General features: G+C 32.7%; 1 protein-coding gene across 1 annotated transcript; it reads right to left on the bottom strand.

The window, feature by feature from the left end:
- Window positions 1-9,319: 9,319 nt before the first annotated feature.
- On the bottom strand, window positions 9,320-10,261 carry LOC127552434 (olfactory receptor 2AG1-like). The gene has a single exon (XM_051982955.1). It carries the CDS (start codon window positions 10,259-10,261, stop codon window positions 9,320-9,322), a length of 942 nt encoding a protein of 313 aa, XP_051838915.1.
- Between the last annotated feature and the right edge of the window lie 3,081 nt (window positions 10,262-13,342).

The following is a 13,342-nucleotide window of genomic DNA, read 5'->3' as shown; positions in this document are numbered from 1 at the left end:
GCTTGTAGAGACCTGAGTGAATTCTATTGAAGTAGGGGTATGAGTGAGAACTGAATTGGAGAAACTGCTTTCAAAAAATAAAAAATTATTAGCTATTCCAGTCTGTCTGTCATGGGAAGATATGGTAGGAGTGGTTTTGATGGACTATGGTTAAATTCAGTTTAAGGGGCTGATTATAGCAGGAAGCATTCTTGTAGAAATCAGAAATTAAGGCACTCTAAAAAGATTTGGGTTCTAGCATCAGCTTTGAATGTAACTCCCTGGATGACACTGAGCCAGTTAATGGCCATCACTGATCCTTAGTTTTGTCTTCATAAACCAGGGTTATGTCTCAATGGAAAAAAAATGTTTATACAAGAAAAAAGATAATGTACGCAGATGTTAGTGATTTTTTTTCCTTATAAGGATCCTATGATAGTTATCATTCTTCCCCTTATTTGAAACAGAGTATTTTAGGTCCTATTTTCGTTCTATCCTTCCCAGTCTGTCCCTATCCCCCCCCATTTCCTCTCCCTAAAGCAAATGCAGATTCAGATTCTGTGTGATTCTTTGAGACAGAACACATAGTTTCTCACTTACTTGTCATGGAGTGGGTCAGTCTTCAACTTTATGGTTCTTCTATGGTTAACAGAAAGTCTGAAATAATCAAGTGGAAACCTGAGGGGAGAAAATTATGATTTCTATTAATGATCGATATAGGATGCAATTCCTGCAATGAGATGATTCGTAGTGCATCTATTTTTAGTAATGTTTGGCTTCTCTTTTAATTGGATAGGTATGTTCACAGCTCAGGATTCATACTAAAGTAACATTCATCCACTGCCTTTTTCTTTCTCCCATGGGTGAGGAAAGGGAAGAAGCTACTTATTTTACCTAATTCTCCCTGAATCAGTTTTTCCTGAGGGAAGCAATGGGAAGCACACTGCAATCTCTACCTCCAGGAGCTCAGAATTTTCCAAGATTTGAGAGAAAAGTGATATAGAGTAATAGAAGAAATGAAAGAAGAGTGCTAAAGTAAGATCTTTGGATAGTCAGGTTTTATTGTCTTCTAAGAAGAATAAAACCAGTAAGTCATGTTCCTGGGAGAGTCAGCTCTGTGTCCCATCAGATGCATCCTCTGCAGATTGGATCTCTGGCTTAATCTCAGTGTAGAAGGAATTCTTTCATTACCTGATCTGACATCATCATGGACCTTCTGTTCCAGGGTCAGAGGCTTTAATGAGTCCCAAAGGAGACATTTCTTGACCTGATTCCCCTGACTCCCTTACCTGCTAAGACAGAGACCTAAGGATTTCTATCCAAATATGTGCACCTTAGAATTGAGTGAAGTTCATTTAAAATACGTATGCTAACATTATTCATCTTAAACTCACTTTTTTTTTTGCTAGCTTTACAGATTGGTCCATGATCTTTGTCTTGACTTTTACCTCTTTTTGCTTCTCTCGCTGCATATGGGTTTGTTTTTGCTCATCTCTTAATATACTAAACCTTAACAGAAAAGTAAACCTCGAATAGTGGAAACAGTATAGATTTTGGAGTCAGAAAAACTGGAATCTGGACCATTTCAAATACATATTAACTGAGTGATCTTAAGTAAGTCATATTATTCCTTAGTGTCTCTTCCTCTTCCTCCTCAACATTAGAAATTGTGAAACAGATGCTGATCAGCATTGGTGGATTAGGTTTTTTCATTATTGGGTCATTTTCTAGTAAATTTTAAAATATCTTTATGCCTTCATCAAGAAACCTCTCTTTTAAAACACATAGTGTTGTGATAAATAATCTCCTTTCATAAAAAAAAACCTTCTTTTAAAACACATAATGTGATAAATATTCTAACTTTCTTTATATTTATAATGTTGTCTATGATGTACATTTGTATGCATAGTTACATTTTGATTTTGTTCAAGTATAACTTGTAAATTTTGAAGGGACTTCAAATTCATCAAGAAGTGACATAATTATTATGTTTGAAACACTTTTCCCCCCTGGAATTCTCTTTTCTCCATTGTCTTCTCTTGCCTTGTTGCCATCTTGAAGATATTAAAGGAATGGAACTATAACCTCAGCAGCTTATTGTAAATGGAGTTATTGCAAAATAATTTGAAGTTACAAGGTATTCCATGGCTATTGGATAGAAAGAGACTATTCACAGAAGAGTCAGGGTGGGAATCACACTACCTGGTGGAACTGTTCCCTTTTTTCTTAAGATCTTGATACTGAAAAAAATACTTCATAATGGCCTCTGAAAATGACCAAAATGATGTAAAGGAAAGTTTTTTTTTTTTTTAAAGAGCAATATGCTTTAAAATTTAGATGCCATGGGGCAGCTAGGTGGTGCAGTGGATAGAGCACCAGCTCTGAAGTTAGGAGGACCTGAGTTCAAATCTGATCTCAGATACCTAATACTTCCTAGCTGTGTGATCCTGGGGAAGTCACTTCACTCCAGTTGCCTCAGCAAAAAAAAAAAAAAATAGAAATCACATTGATCAAATTTTCCCTGTAGTAATCCTAAAAGCAATAAAAACCAGTAAAAAAACATTTCAAACTCATCAAAGCCAGTTCAAACCAGTCAAAACTAGATTAAACCTGTTTAAATAGGTCAGAGCTAGCTTAGACCAGGTTAATCAAAAGTGGTGAAAACCAAAAGTTTAAACCAGTTCAAAAAAGCCCAAACTGGTTCAAACCAGTAAATACCAGTTAAAACCATTCAATAAATAAATAAAAGTGCGTAAGCAAAGAAACAAGAACCTGACCATTGATAGTACTTCAGTATAAAAAGATCAGGGCTGATATTTAGAGGAAGATAATGAGGTAAAAGAGCGACTCCTACTATAAAAAGTAATGTAAATTCATGGGTCCCAAAAGAAATGTTGGAAAAACTTAAAAACTTATTTTAAAAATTAAATAAAAGAGAATGAAGGAAAATTAGGGAAAAAATGAAAAGTTATTCAAGACCATTATGAAAAGAAAGTTAACCAGTTGTAAAAAGAGATACAAAATCATAAGAAAATAAAAAGTGAATCAAAAATCAGAGAGAACAAGAAAAAATAGAATAAAATAAAAGCAATCTAAGAAAATAATGAAGGGAAATTTAATTTTAAGGAAGAAAATAACTCAGAAAACTAGAATTGGGCAAGAGGAATTAAATAGCATTATAAGAGAATCTGAAAAATCTAATTTGAAAAAATCATTAATCTGGAGAAGACATTTGGGAGAGACAGTATGAGAATTGTCAGACTACCTAAAAGTTGTGTTAAAAAAAGAATCTGAATACAATATTACAAGATATTATTAAGAAAAAATCTCTTAAGTTCTAGAAAGTAAAGTAGAAATTAAAAAAAAAAACCCTACCCGTCATCACCTCAAAGAGATCATAGGAAGAAAAATTACAAGAATGTCATGAGCCAAGTTTCAAAATTCCCAAGTTAAAGAGAAAATATTTCAATCAACAAGAAAAGAAATTAGATTCTGTGGAAAACCAATTAGGATTTCACAAGACTGGGGTTGCATCAAAGAATAACATCCACAAAAATTGATTATAATCCTGAATGAAAAAAAAATGGATATCTGATTAACTAAAAGACTCTCAAATGTTTGGAGAAAAAAGATCAGAACTCAATGGAAAATTTGATATGAAAGATCCAGAAGAAATATTAGAAAATTAATGAAGAATAATTTTAAAACACTGATTAAGGTAAAAATATTTATTTGTACTATATGAAAATGTTATCAATATTAGTGATTATTAGTTTTAGTAGTAGTAGTTACAGTATTCTTAAAACTATTATCATTACTAGGGTACTTTGAAAAAAACCTTTAGGCTGAATTGTATGATTAAGTGATTTTAAAAAGCAAAATAGGCTAGGAAAAGGATAAAAATGAAATTATGAAAACAGAGCTTAAAATAAAGAACTAATATAGAGGAAGTAGATTAGGATGGAGAGCTGGTAATATTGGAGCCTAACTCTCATCATGGTTGAAGAGGAAACAATCTGTACATCAGAAGAGATTTAGAAATCTTCTGAACTTCTAGGGCAGTGAAAAAACAGGGGGATAAAATGAGGAAAGGACTTTTAGAAGGATATATAGATTAAGATTAAAAGGATGGCGTGAATAGTTAAGGGAAGAATTTCTAGAGGGGTGGCCAAAGTAAAGAAAAAGAAGGTAAGGGGAAAATAGGGATAGATGAAAAAAGAAGCTCAGCAAAAATAAGATAGTAGGAAATTAACAAATAGTAAACATAACTTTGAATGAGAATTAGGAAAACATTTACAACAAAATTCATTTGGAAAAACAAAAAGTCAAGAATTTTAAGGGAAACACTGAATGAAAATGTAAAGGAAGGAGAGTTAGCAGCACCAAATCTTAAACTGCATTGTAAGATAATAATTATGAAAATTATCTGTTACTGGCTGAGAAATAGGAAGATAGATCAATGGGACTTACAATTGATAGCAGCAAATAAGCATAATAACCTTATATTTAGCAAGTGTAAAGACTTAAGATTTGGAGATTAAGAATTTATTATTTGGCAAAAATTGTTAGAAAAACTGTAATGTAGTGTGACAGAAACTGGACAAAACCACTATTTTATACAATTTACCAAGAAAAATCAAAATGGATACATGACCAAAATATAAAGAGAATTTAGAAAAAAAATTAGAAGAATACAGAATATATAATTTATCAGACTTATATATAGGCAAATAATTTACAAATAAACAAGAGACAGAAACCAACATTAGGATAATTTTGATTACATTAAATTAAAAAGATTTTTTACATATAAAATACCCAAAATCAGAAGGACAGCAGAAAATATATAAAAATTGTCACATCTATAAGAATATCATTCATTCCCCAATAGGAAATGGTCAAAGAATATGAACAGGTAGTTTTCTGATGAAGAAATCAAAATAATTTATACTCATGCAAAAATAATCTAAATCATTATTCATTAGGGAAATGTGAATTAAAACAATCTTGAGATATCATTTTACCTCTACTAGAGTAGCCAAAATGATGAAAGGGGAAAATGACAAGTGTTGAAAGAGAGGCAGAAAAATTAGGACATTAATTCATTGCTGGTGGAACTATAAATTGATCCAGTCATTTTGGAGAGTAATCTGGAATTATGGCCAAAGAATTATTAAACTACCTATACTCTTTGACAATATTAATAGTTGGCCTATTTTTGAAGACATTAAGGAAAAAGGAAGAGAATCTACATGTTCTAAAATGTTTACAGATGCTTTCTTTCTGGTGGCAAAGACCAAGAAATTGTAGGACTGCCTATCAATTGGAAAACATCTGAACAAATTGTAGTACGTGATTTTGATGGGCTACCACTGTGCTGTAAGAAAGGATGTGTTCAATGATTTTAGAAAATAATGGAGAAATGTGTACAAAATAATGAAAAGGGAAATGAGTAAAACTAAGAGAATATTGTATACAGTAAACAATACTATTTCCAGAATGATTTTGAGCAAATAAGTTATTTTGATTACTATAAACACCCACATTAGCTATAAAGGACATGTGAAGACAGACATCTGCATCTAGAGAAGAAAGTGATAAATAGAAGTACATATAGAATAATTATACATATAGATGTAATATATAATATATAATTTTTTCTAATGGTAGTCATCTCTAGAGTGGGGGAGGGAAGAAAAAGAAATTTACATAATTTTATATATTTGAAAGAAATAGATAGTTGTGCATAATAGATTTGAGTTTTACATGCAATCATCTTTTTTATTGTTATGGAAATACTTGTTTTATTCCATAAGTTAAAAATAAAATTTAAAAAAGAAAGATAATTGGGTCAATGGATCAAGGTGCTTAGAACTTAAAACTTTGCTCTTAGAAAAAATTTAGACATGTCCTTTTAGTCACTAATGTTCCACTGCCATCACTCTAGAGATTCCTTTTTTAAAATTTAATTTTATTTATTTTACATTTTCCCTACTTACATTTAATACAATTGTTAAAAAAAGATTTTTGAGCTCTAAGTTCTTTCCCTTATTCCTACCCACAATTTAAAAACCACATGTGAGGTAATGCAAAACATTTTCAAAAAAGTCAAGTTATGAAAGAAAACAAAGATCTCCCACCCTAATGAATATAAAGACTATTATTAGTTAAAAATAAAGAGAGACATAGAGAAATAGTGCTTCAAACTTCAGACACAATCTGTTCCTTCTCTGGATATGGCTAGAAATTTTCATCATAAGTCCTTCAGAGAGTTGTGATGCTTGTACTACTGAGAATAACAGTCATTTAAAGCTGGTTATTGCTATTACTTTGTATATAATACATGACCTTGTTCATAGAGGATTTTTCAGAATTTTTTTTTGATAGTAACCTGCTCATCTCCCAGAGAACAATAATATTCTATCAGAGAAACCTCAAAAAAAATTTTTTTTTACAATTACTATTGTTATTTGTATTTCCCCCCATTTATTCTCTTTGTCTTTTCACCTTGTTCCTTTTCAAAACTTTTTTGCTACCAACCACTCTTTCCCCTAATATGCTTGTGTATTCCACACCTCTCAGATTGGCTAAGATGACAAAAAAAGATAATCATGAATGTTGGAAGGGATTTTTTTTTATTACTCTCTTTTATTACTCCCCCTTTCTGTAATGACTGCCCTAGCACCCAGGACACCCTAGAATCAGCTGGAGTCAGGATAAGCAAAAGTCCTTAATCTTTATTCTTGGTCCCCAGAAGCAGGATTGAACAGGATGGAAGCACAATCTCCCTGACCACCTTCTCCCTCATCTACCTCCAAGCATGTGTCCCTCCACCCCCTAGTCCCTCCTACAATCCTCTATACACCAATCATTGAGCCAGTACGGACAGTGGAAAGGACCATTTTCCAAGTATATGCCCATAGAGTATTGTCCAATCAATAGTTAGCCTCAAGTGCTCTGCAGTCCTGACCTCAGTGCATTGATTCAATAGTTTCAGCCCTCTACACCTTTCCATACCCTGTTCCTCTCCTATTTTCCTGCATGGTAAGATAGATTTCTATACCCCTATTGAGTATGTATGCTATTTCCTACTTAAGCCAATTCTGATGAGAGTAAGATTCACTCACTCATCCTCTTCCTCTCCATTGTAAAAGCCTTTTCTTGTCTTTTTTTTTTTAATGGCAAATAATTTTACCATTCCACTTATTTCTTTCCCTTTCTTCCAGTACAATTTTCTCTTCCCCCTTAATTTCGTCATTATTAAAAAAAAAAAAAGATAGTATCCATTCATATTTAACTTATACCCATGCCTTCTGTCTATATGTACTCCTTCTAACTGCCATAACATTGAGAACATTCTAATGAGTTACAAGTATCAACCTTCCATGTAGGAATCAACCTTTTTATTTTTTATTTTATTAAAGCTTTTTATTTTCAAAACATATGTATGGATAATTTTTCAACATTGACTTTTGCAAACATTGTGTTCTAAATTTTCCCATTCCCTCCCCTAATCCAATATGTATTAAACATGTGCAATTCTTCTATGCATATTTCCATAATTATCTTGCTGCACAAGAAAAATCAGATCAAAAAAAAAAAAAAACGAGAAAGAAAACAAAATGCAAGCAAACAACACAAAAGAATGAAATGCTATATTGTGATCCATACTCAGTTCCTACAGTCCTCTCTCTGGGTGTATATGACTCTCTTCATCACAAGACCACTTAAAAAGGCTTCAATCATCTCATTTTTGAAGAATTGTGTCCATAGAACTGATTATTGTATAGTCTTGTTTGTTGCCATGTACAATGATCTTCTGGTTCTGCTCATTTCACTTAGGTTCAGTTTATGTAAGTCTCTCTGGGCCTCTCCAAAATCATCCTGTTGATTGGTTCTTATAGAATAATAATATTCCATTACATTCATATACCATAGCTTATTTTGTCATTCTCCGACTGATGGTCATCTACTCAGTTTCCAGTTTCTTGCCACTACAAAAAAGGCCTGCCACAGACATTTTTGCGCATGTGGGTTCCTTTACCTCCTTTATTATTGCTTTGGAATACACAAGTCCAGCAGAAACACTGTTGGATCAAAGGGTATGCACAGTTTGATAGCTTTTTGGGCATAATCCCAAATTGCTCTCCACAATGGTTTCAGGACATGATAGCTGGATTCTTTCAATTTCAATATTATGTCACCATAATAACTTTCCATGGTAAGAAATATTTTTTTGTTCTCTGCTGCTTTTAACTGTTAATGAAGAGTTCGTTTTTCAGAGTTAAGGGTGCACTGTCCCAAACTTTAGAGAATTTGTGCAGCTGTTTTCAGAAATTCTTCTAGGAATCTGACCACAAGCCCTCTTTTCTGCTCTGGAGCTGTTGGTGTCTCTCAGCCCCACTGTATTTGTAAGATCTAGTGTGCTGGCTGGGCCTGGGGCTCCACTGGCTGGGATTGTACTGGAACCCCTACCAGACTTCCACCTCATTGCCACATACCCTCTCCACTGACCTTCCAAGTCCTGCCTGGTGTCCCTGGGCTGAGAGATCCAGAAACCTCTAGAACTACTCCTCCTTCAGAGGTCTGGCCTGCCTGACATTGGAATCAGGCCAGGATGAGGCCAAAACTGGGTTTGCCCTGGGATTGCAGGATAGGGGTCCACTCTGGTTCTACAGACTTTTTTTTGCTAACTTTCCAGGTTCTTTTTGATATTTCTGGGCTGAGATGTTTGGAAGCCACCAGTACTGCTGTTGATTCCGAGGTTGGCCCATGCCAGGCTGGGAATGGGGCTGGAACTGTACCACCATGCTCTGCACCCACACTGCAGGATAGATTCCCACTGACCTTTTTTGCTGAGCTTCTAAATCGTCTTCAGCTAGAAAATGTTTTACTCTGTCTTTGGGGGTGTTCTAATGCTCTAAAATTTGTTTAGAATCATTATTTAAAGGAATTTGGAGCAGTTAGGGGAAAAGTTTGGCTAATGCTTTTAGTCCACCACATTGGCACCACCCTCCTAGAGATTCCTTATATATAATACAGAAAAATTACTTTTATTTGGTTTAAATTGTTGTCAGTTTGTAAAAAGAAAAGAATGTACATGATTTCGTGTATGGAACTCAGTGTTGTTAAAATCAGACTAAAAAGAGACATTTAATAATGTCATATAAAATCTAGGTATAAGAACTAAATCAGTGTGCCCTTTAGGAACAAAATCTAGACTGGTAAAAGATAAAGGAATGAACTCAGATTGTGAGTTTATAAAGCATCTAAGATATATAAGAGAATGCATAGATTAACAGGGAGTACTAAAAAAGAAAATGTTCTTATAAAGATGCTACTATTTTGGCTCTGAGGATTCTTTCCCTATAACTTTCTTCAGGGCCCCTAGCACATCCTTATTCCTCAAGCTGTAGATTAGAGGATTCAGGGCTGGAGTTACAATAGTATAGAACACAGAAAGGATATTGTCCTGCCAAGGATTATGGTAGGTACTGGGCAGGACATACATGAACATGGCAGCTCCATAGTACATCCCAACCACTGTCAGGTGGGATGAACAGGTAAAGAGAGCTTTCTGTCTCCCCTGTGCTGAGGGCATGTGAAACACAGAATTCAATACTAAGATATAGGAGGCAAGGATAGCAGAGAGAGGGATAAGAAGGAAGGTCACACCCATTGTGTATACCATAAACTCATACTGCGAAGTGTCAGCACATGCAAGCTTTAGTAGTGGAAGGATTTCACAGAGAAGGTGGTGAATCTCTTGATTTCTACAGAAAGGGAAATTCATAGTATAAATAGTATACCCAAGAGCACTTAGAGATGCCAAGAGCCAAGATATAGCCACCATGGACCAACAAATTTTTGGTCTCATTAAAACCATATAGTTCAATGGGTGATGAATGGCTACATAGCGGTCATATGCCATGAAAGCCAATAGAATGTCTTCTGCACCCCCAAGTGTCAGGGCCAGAAACATCTGAAGCCCACAGCCTATAAAAGAGATAGTGTTTTGTCCACGTAGGTAGTCTACCAATGTCTTGGGGGCAACAACTGTTGTGAATAGCAGATCCATAAGGGAGAGCTGGCTGAGCAAGAAGTACATGGGCATATGAAGTCTATTGTCTATAGTAATCAATAGGAGCAGAAGACCATTACTAGTTATGGCCACCAGATACAGGAATATGATAGCAGCACAGACAAGTTCAGGGAACTTGCTATCCTGGAGAATTCCAACCAGGAAGAAACTATTTATTGAGGTGATATTCCAGAGTTCCATTCCACAGATTTTTCAATTTCCTGTAATCAGAAAGATGCTCAATAAGTATGCATCCAAATGACTTGGGAATTTTCTAAGTCTCTGAAAGCAGAATACATTGAAAGTTTCTTATTTTAGTCAATGAGTTGAGAATTCCCTATGTACCCAGGCACCAGTCTCAGAGATGACGCTGAAATAACCTTTCAATTATTTTGCTTTCTTTTTGATAATGGAATTGCTGGCTTTAAAATATACTAACTGCCTCACAATTGATATAAAATTTTAAATAGAAATTTCTTAATTAAACACCATATTAGAAATCCAAAAAAATTAAAACATAAGATAATAAAATTGAATGTAAGAAAACAACGGAATTAAAACATAAAACTAGGAGGTGTTTTATGAAAAAAATCAATAAACCATTGGTTGATATAATAAAAAAGAGAAGAAAACCAAATGACTAATACCAAAAATGAAAAACATGAATATGCTATAATAAAGATGAAATCAAAACAATTATTGTGAATTATTTTGCCCAAGTATATAACAGTAAATTTAGTAGTTTAAGCAAAACATATATTTATACTTATAAAATATAAATTGCCTAAATTAATGGATGAAGAAATAGCATATATATATACACTTATTATAGGAAAAGAAATTGAGCATGCCATGAAAGAATTACTTAAGAAAAAAACATCAGGACAAGAGAGATTTACAAATGAACTCTACCAAATTTTTAAAGATCAACTAATTTCAATATTAAATAATTTGAAATAATAGGAAAAGCAAGAGTTCTACTAAATTCCTTTTTTAAGACAAAGTGCTGAAAACTAAATCAAAAAGAGGAAAAACATAGAAAGAATATTATTGACCAATTTTGCTCATCAATATGGAATAAAAGTCCTAAACAAGATACTAGCTAGGATTTTACAATAAGTCACGGAGACTATATATTGTGATCAGTGGAGTTTATAACAAAAGTACAAGAATAGTTTGACATAATTAATCGTATTAATAACAAAAATAACAAAAACCATATAATTATGTCAATAGATACTTAAAAGGCTATTTGACAAAATACAACACTCATTTCTATTAAAAACAATTGAAGAAATGGGTAAATGGATTGTTCTTTAAAACAATAAAAAGCAACTACCTAAAACCAGAAAATTGGGAGAAAATTTTTATAGGAAGTTTATCAAATAGATGTCTCATATTTTAAATATATAGATATTTATATAGAAAAAAATTAGTTGAATTTATAAGAATAAGTCATTTTCCAATTGATCAATAGATAAAGAATATGAATACGGTTTTTTGATGGGAAAAGGAAAAGAATCTATACATCCTAAAATATATTATCTCTGGTGACAAAGAACTAGAAAGAACTACATGGGATGCCCATCAAAAAAAAAAAAAAGCTAAACAAGTTGTGGTATATGATTGTGATAGACTATTGCTGCGATGATGAACAATCTTTTTATTTTTTTAGAAAAACTTAAAAAGACTTGTATGAAATAATGAAGAGTGAAATGAGTAGAACCAATAATAATAGCAATTATTATTCTAACAACAGATTTGAAGAACTAAGTCATTCAAATATTACAATTGAAATCATCATTGAAGGACCTATTAAGGAAGATGCTAGATAGGAAGAGAAAGATAAATAAGCTGATAAATAGAAATATGTCTAATATGGTTTTGTATGTATATATACATATCTAAACATACATACATAAACATAACCATACATATACAATATGCATATTTCTTTTTTGTGTTGTTATATGTGCATCAATATATTTCCTTTTTTGGTCTTTTTAATTTAAGTTCAAAATGACTAAAAAAGTTTGAAGGGAAATATCAAAACCATTAGCAAACATTATCTGTAGTGGGATAAGATAGAATCCTTACAAATAAAATCAGGAATGAAACAAGGATATTCATCATCACCAATCTTTAATAACAATAAGGGAAGGAAAAATATGAAAAAATATCTATCTCTTTTTGCAGATAATATGATGACATACTTGGAAAATCTTGAAGATTCAAATAACAAGCTACTTGAAAAAAAACAAATATTGTTACCAAAGTAGTAGGATATATAGTAAATCCATATCATCAACACTTCTACATATCATCAACAAAAATCCTTCAGGAAATAAGAAGAATACTCCATTTAAAATAACAGTTGGTAGCATAAAATACATGGACTATACTTGCAAAGACAAACTCAGGAACTGCTTGAACATGGATGAATTTCATGAAGTGTTTTAATTATAAAACACTTTTTTTTTTTTTACAAATAAAGTGAGATTCACAACACATGCTGTTATTCAGCAGAGAAAGAATTGACAAATGGAAACATGTTATGGTTTGATAAATTCATATTTATATCTGAATCTATATATCTGTGTCAAATGGTACTCTCCTGTAATATGGAGTAGAGTGAGAAGGAGGGAGGAAGACAATTACGAACTTAAAATGTGAGGAAAAAATTAAAAAGAAAGTACAGGGACAAGTCACATTACCAATATCATTTTGTAAGACAAATATGGTCTTGATATCTAAACCAAGAAGTGTTTTGGGGATAAAATCTTTCAATTTGTACAATACATTCTAAATGGATAAGTGAGCTAAATGTCACTTTTTTTTTTTTTTTTTTTTTTTTTTTTTTTTTTTGCTGAGGCAGTTGGGACAATTGGGATTAAATGACTTGCCCAGGGTCACATAGCTAGGAAGTGTTACATGTCTGAGGTCAGATTTGAACTCAGATTCTCCTGACTTCAGGGCTGGTGCTCTATCCACTGTACTACCTAGCTGTCCCCTAAATGTCACTATTAAAATATAAAGAGTTATATAAGGTGATATTTTTCATGACTATTATAAGGCAAGGATTCAATGTGATAAAGGATAAGGAAAAGAATAAAAGTAAATCAAGCATTTCGAATAAAATAAAATTTAAGAAGCTTTTATGCCAACAAAATTAATGTAACTATAATAGAGAAATTAGGGATGGAGAAAAAATATTTTAATCAAACATTTCTGAAGTCTGATATCCAATTATAGGTGTAATTAACATAAATATATGAGATAAAG

This window comes from Antechinus flavipes, chromosome 2, assembly GCF_016432865.1.
Source record: "Antechinus flavipes isolate AdamAnt ecotype Samford, QLD, Australia chromosome 2, AdamAnt_v2, whole genome shotgun sequence".
Classification (NCBI taxonomy): domain Eukaryota; kingdom Metazoa; phylum Chordata; class Mammalia; order Dasyuromorphia; family Dasyuridae; genus Antechinus; species Antechinus flavipes.
Note: the sequence above shows the minus strand (reverse complement) of the source record. Positions and strands in the feature narration are given on the sequence as shown.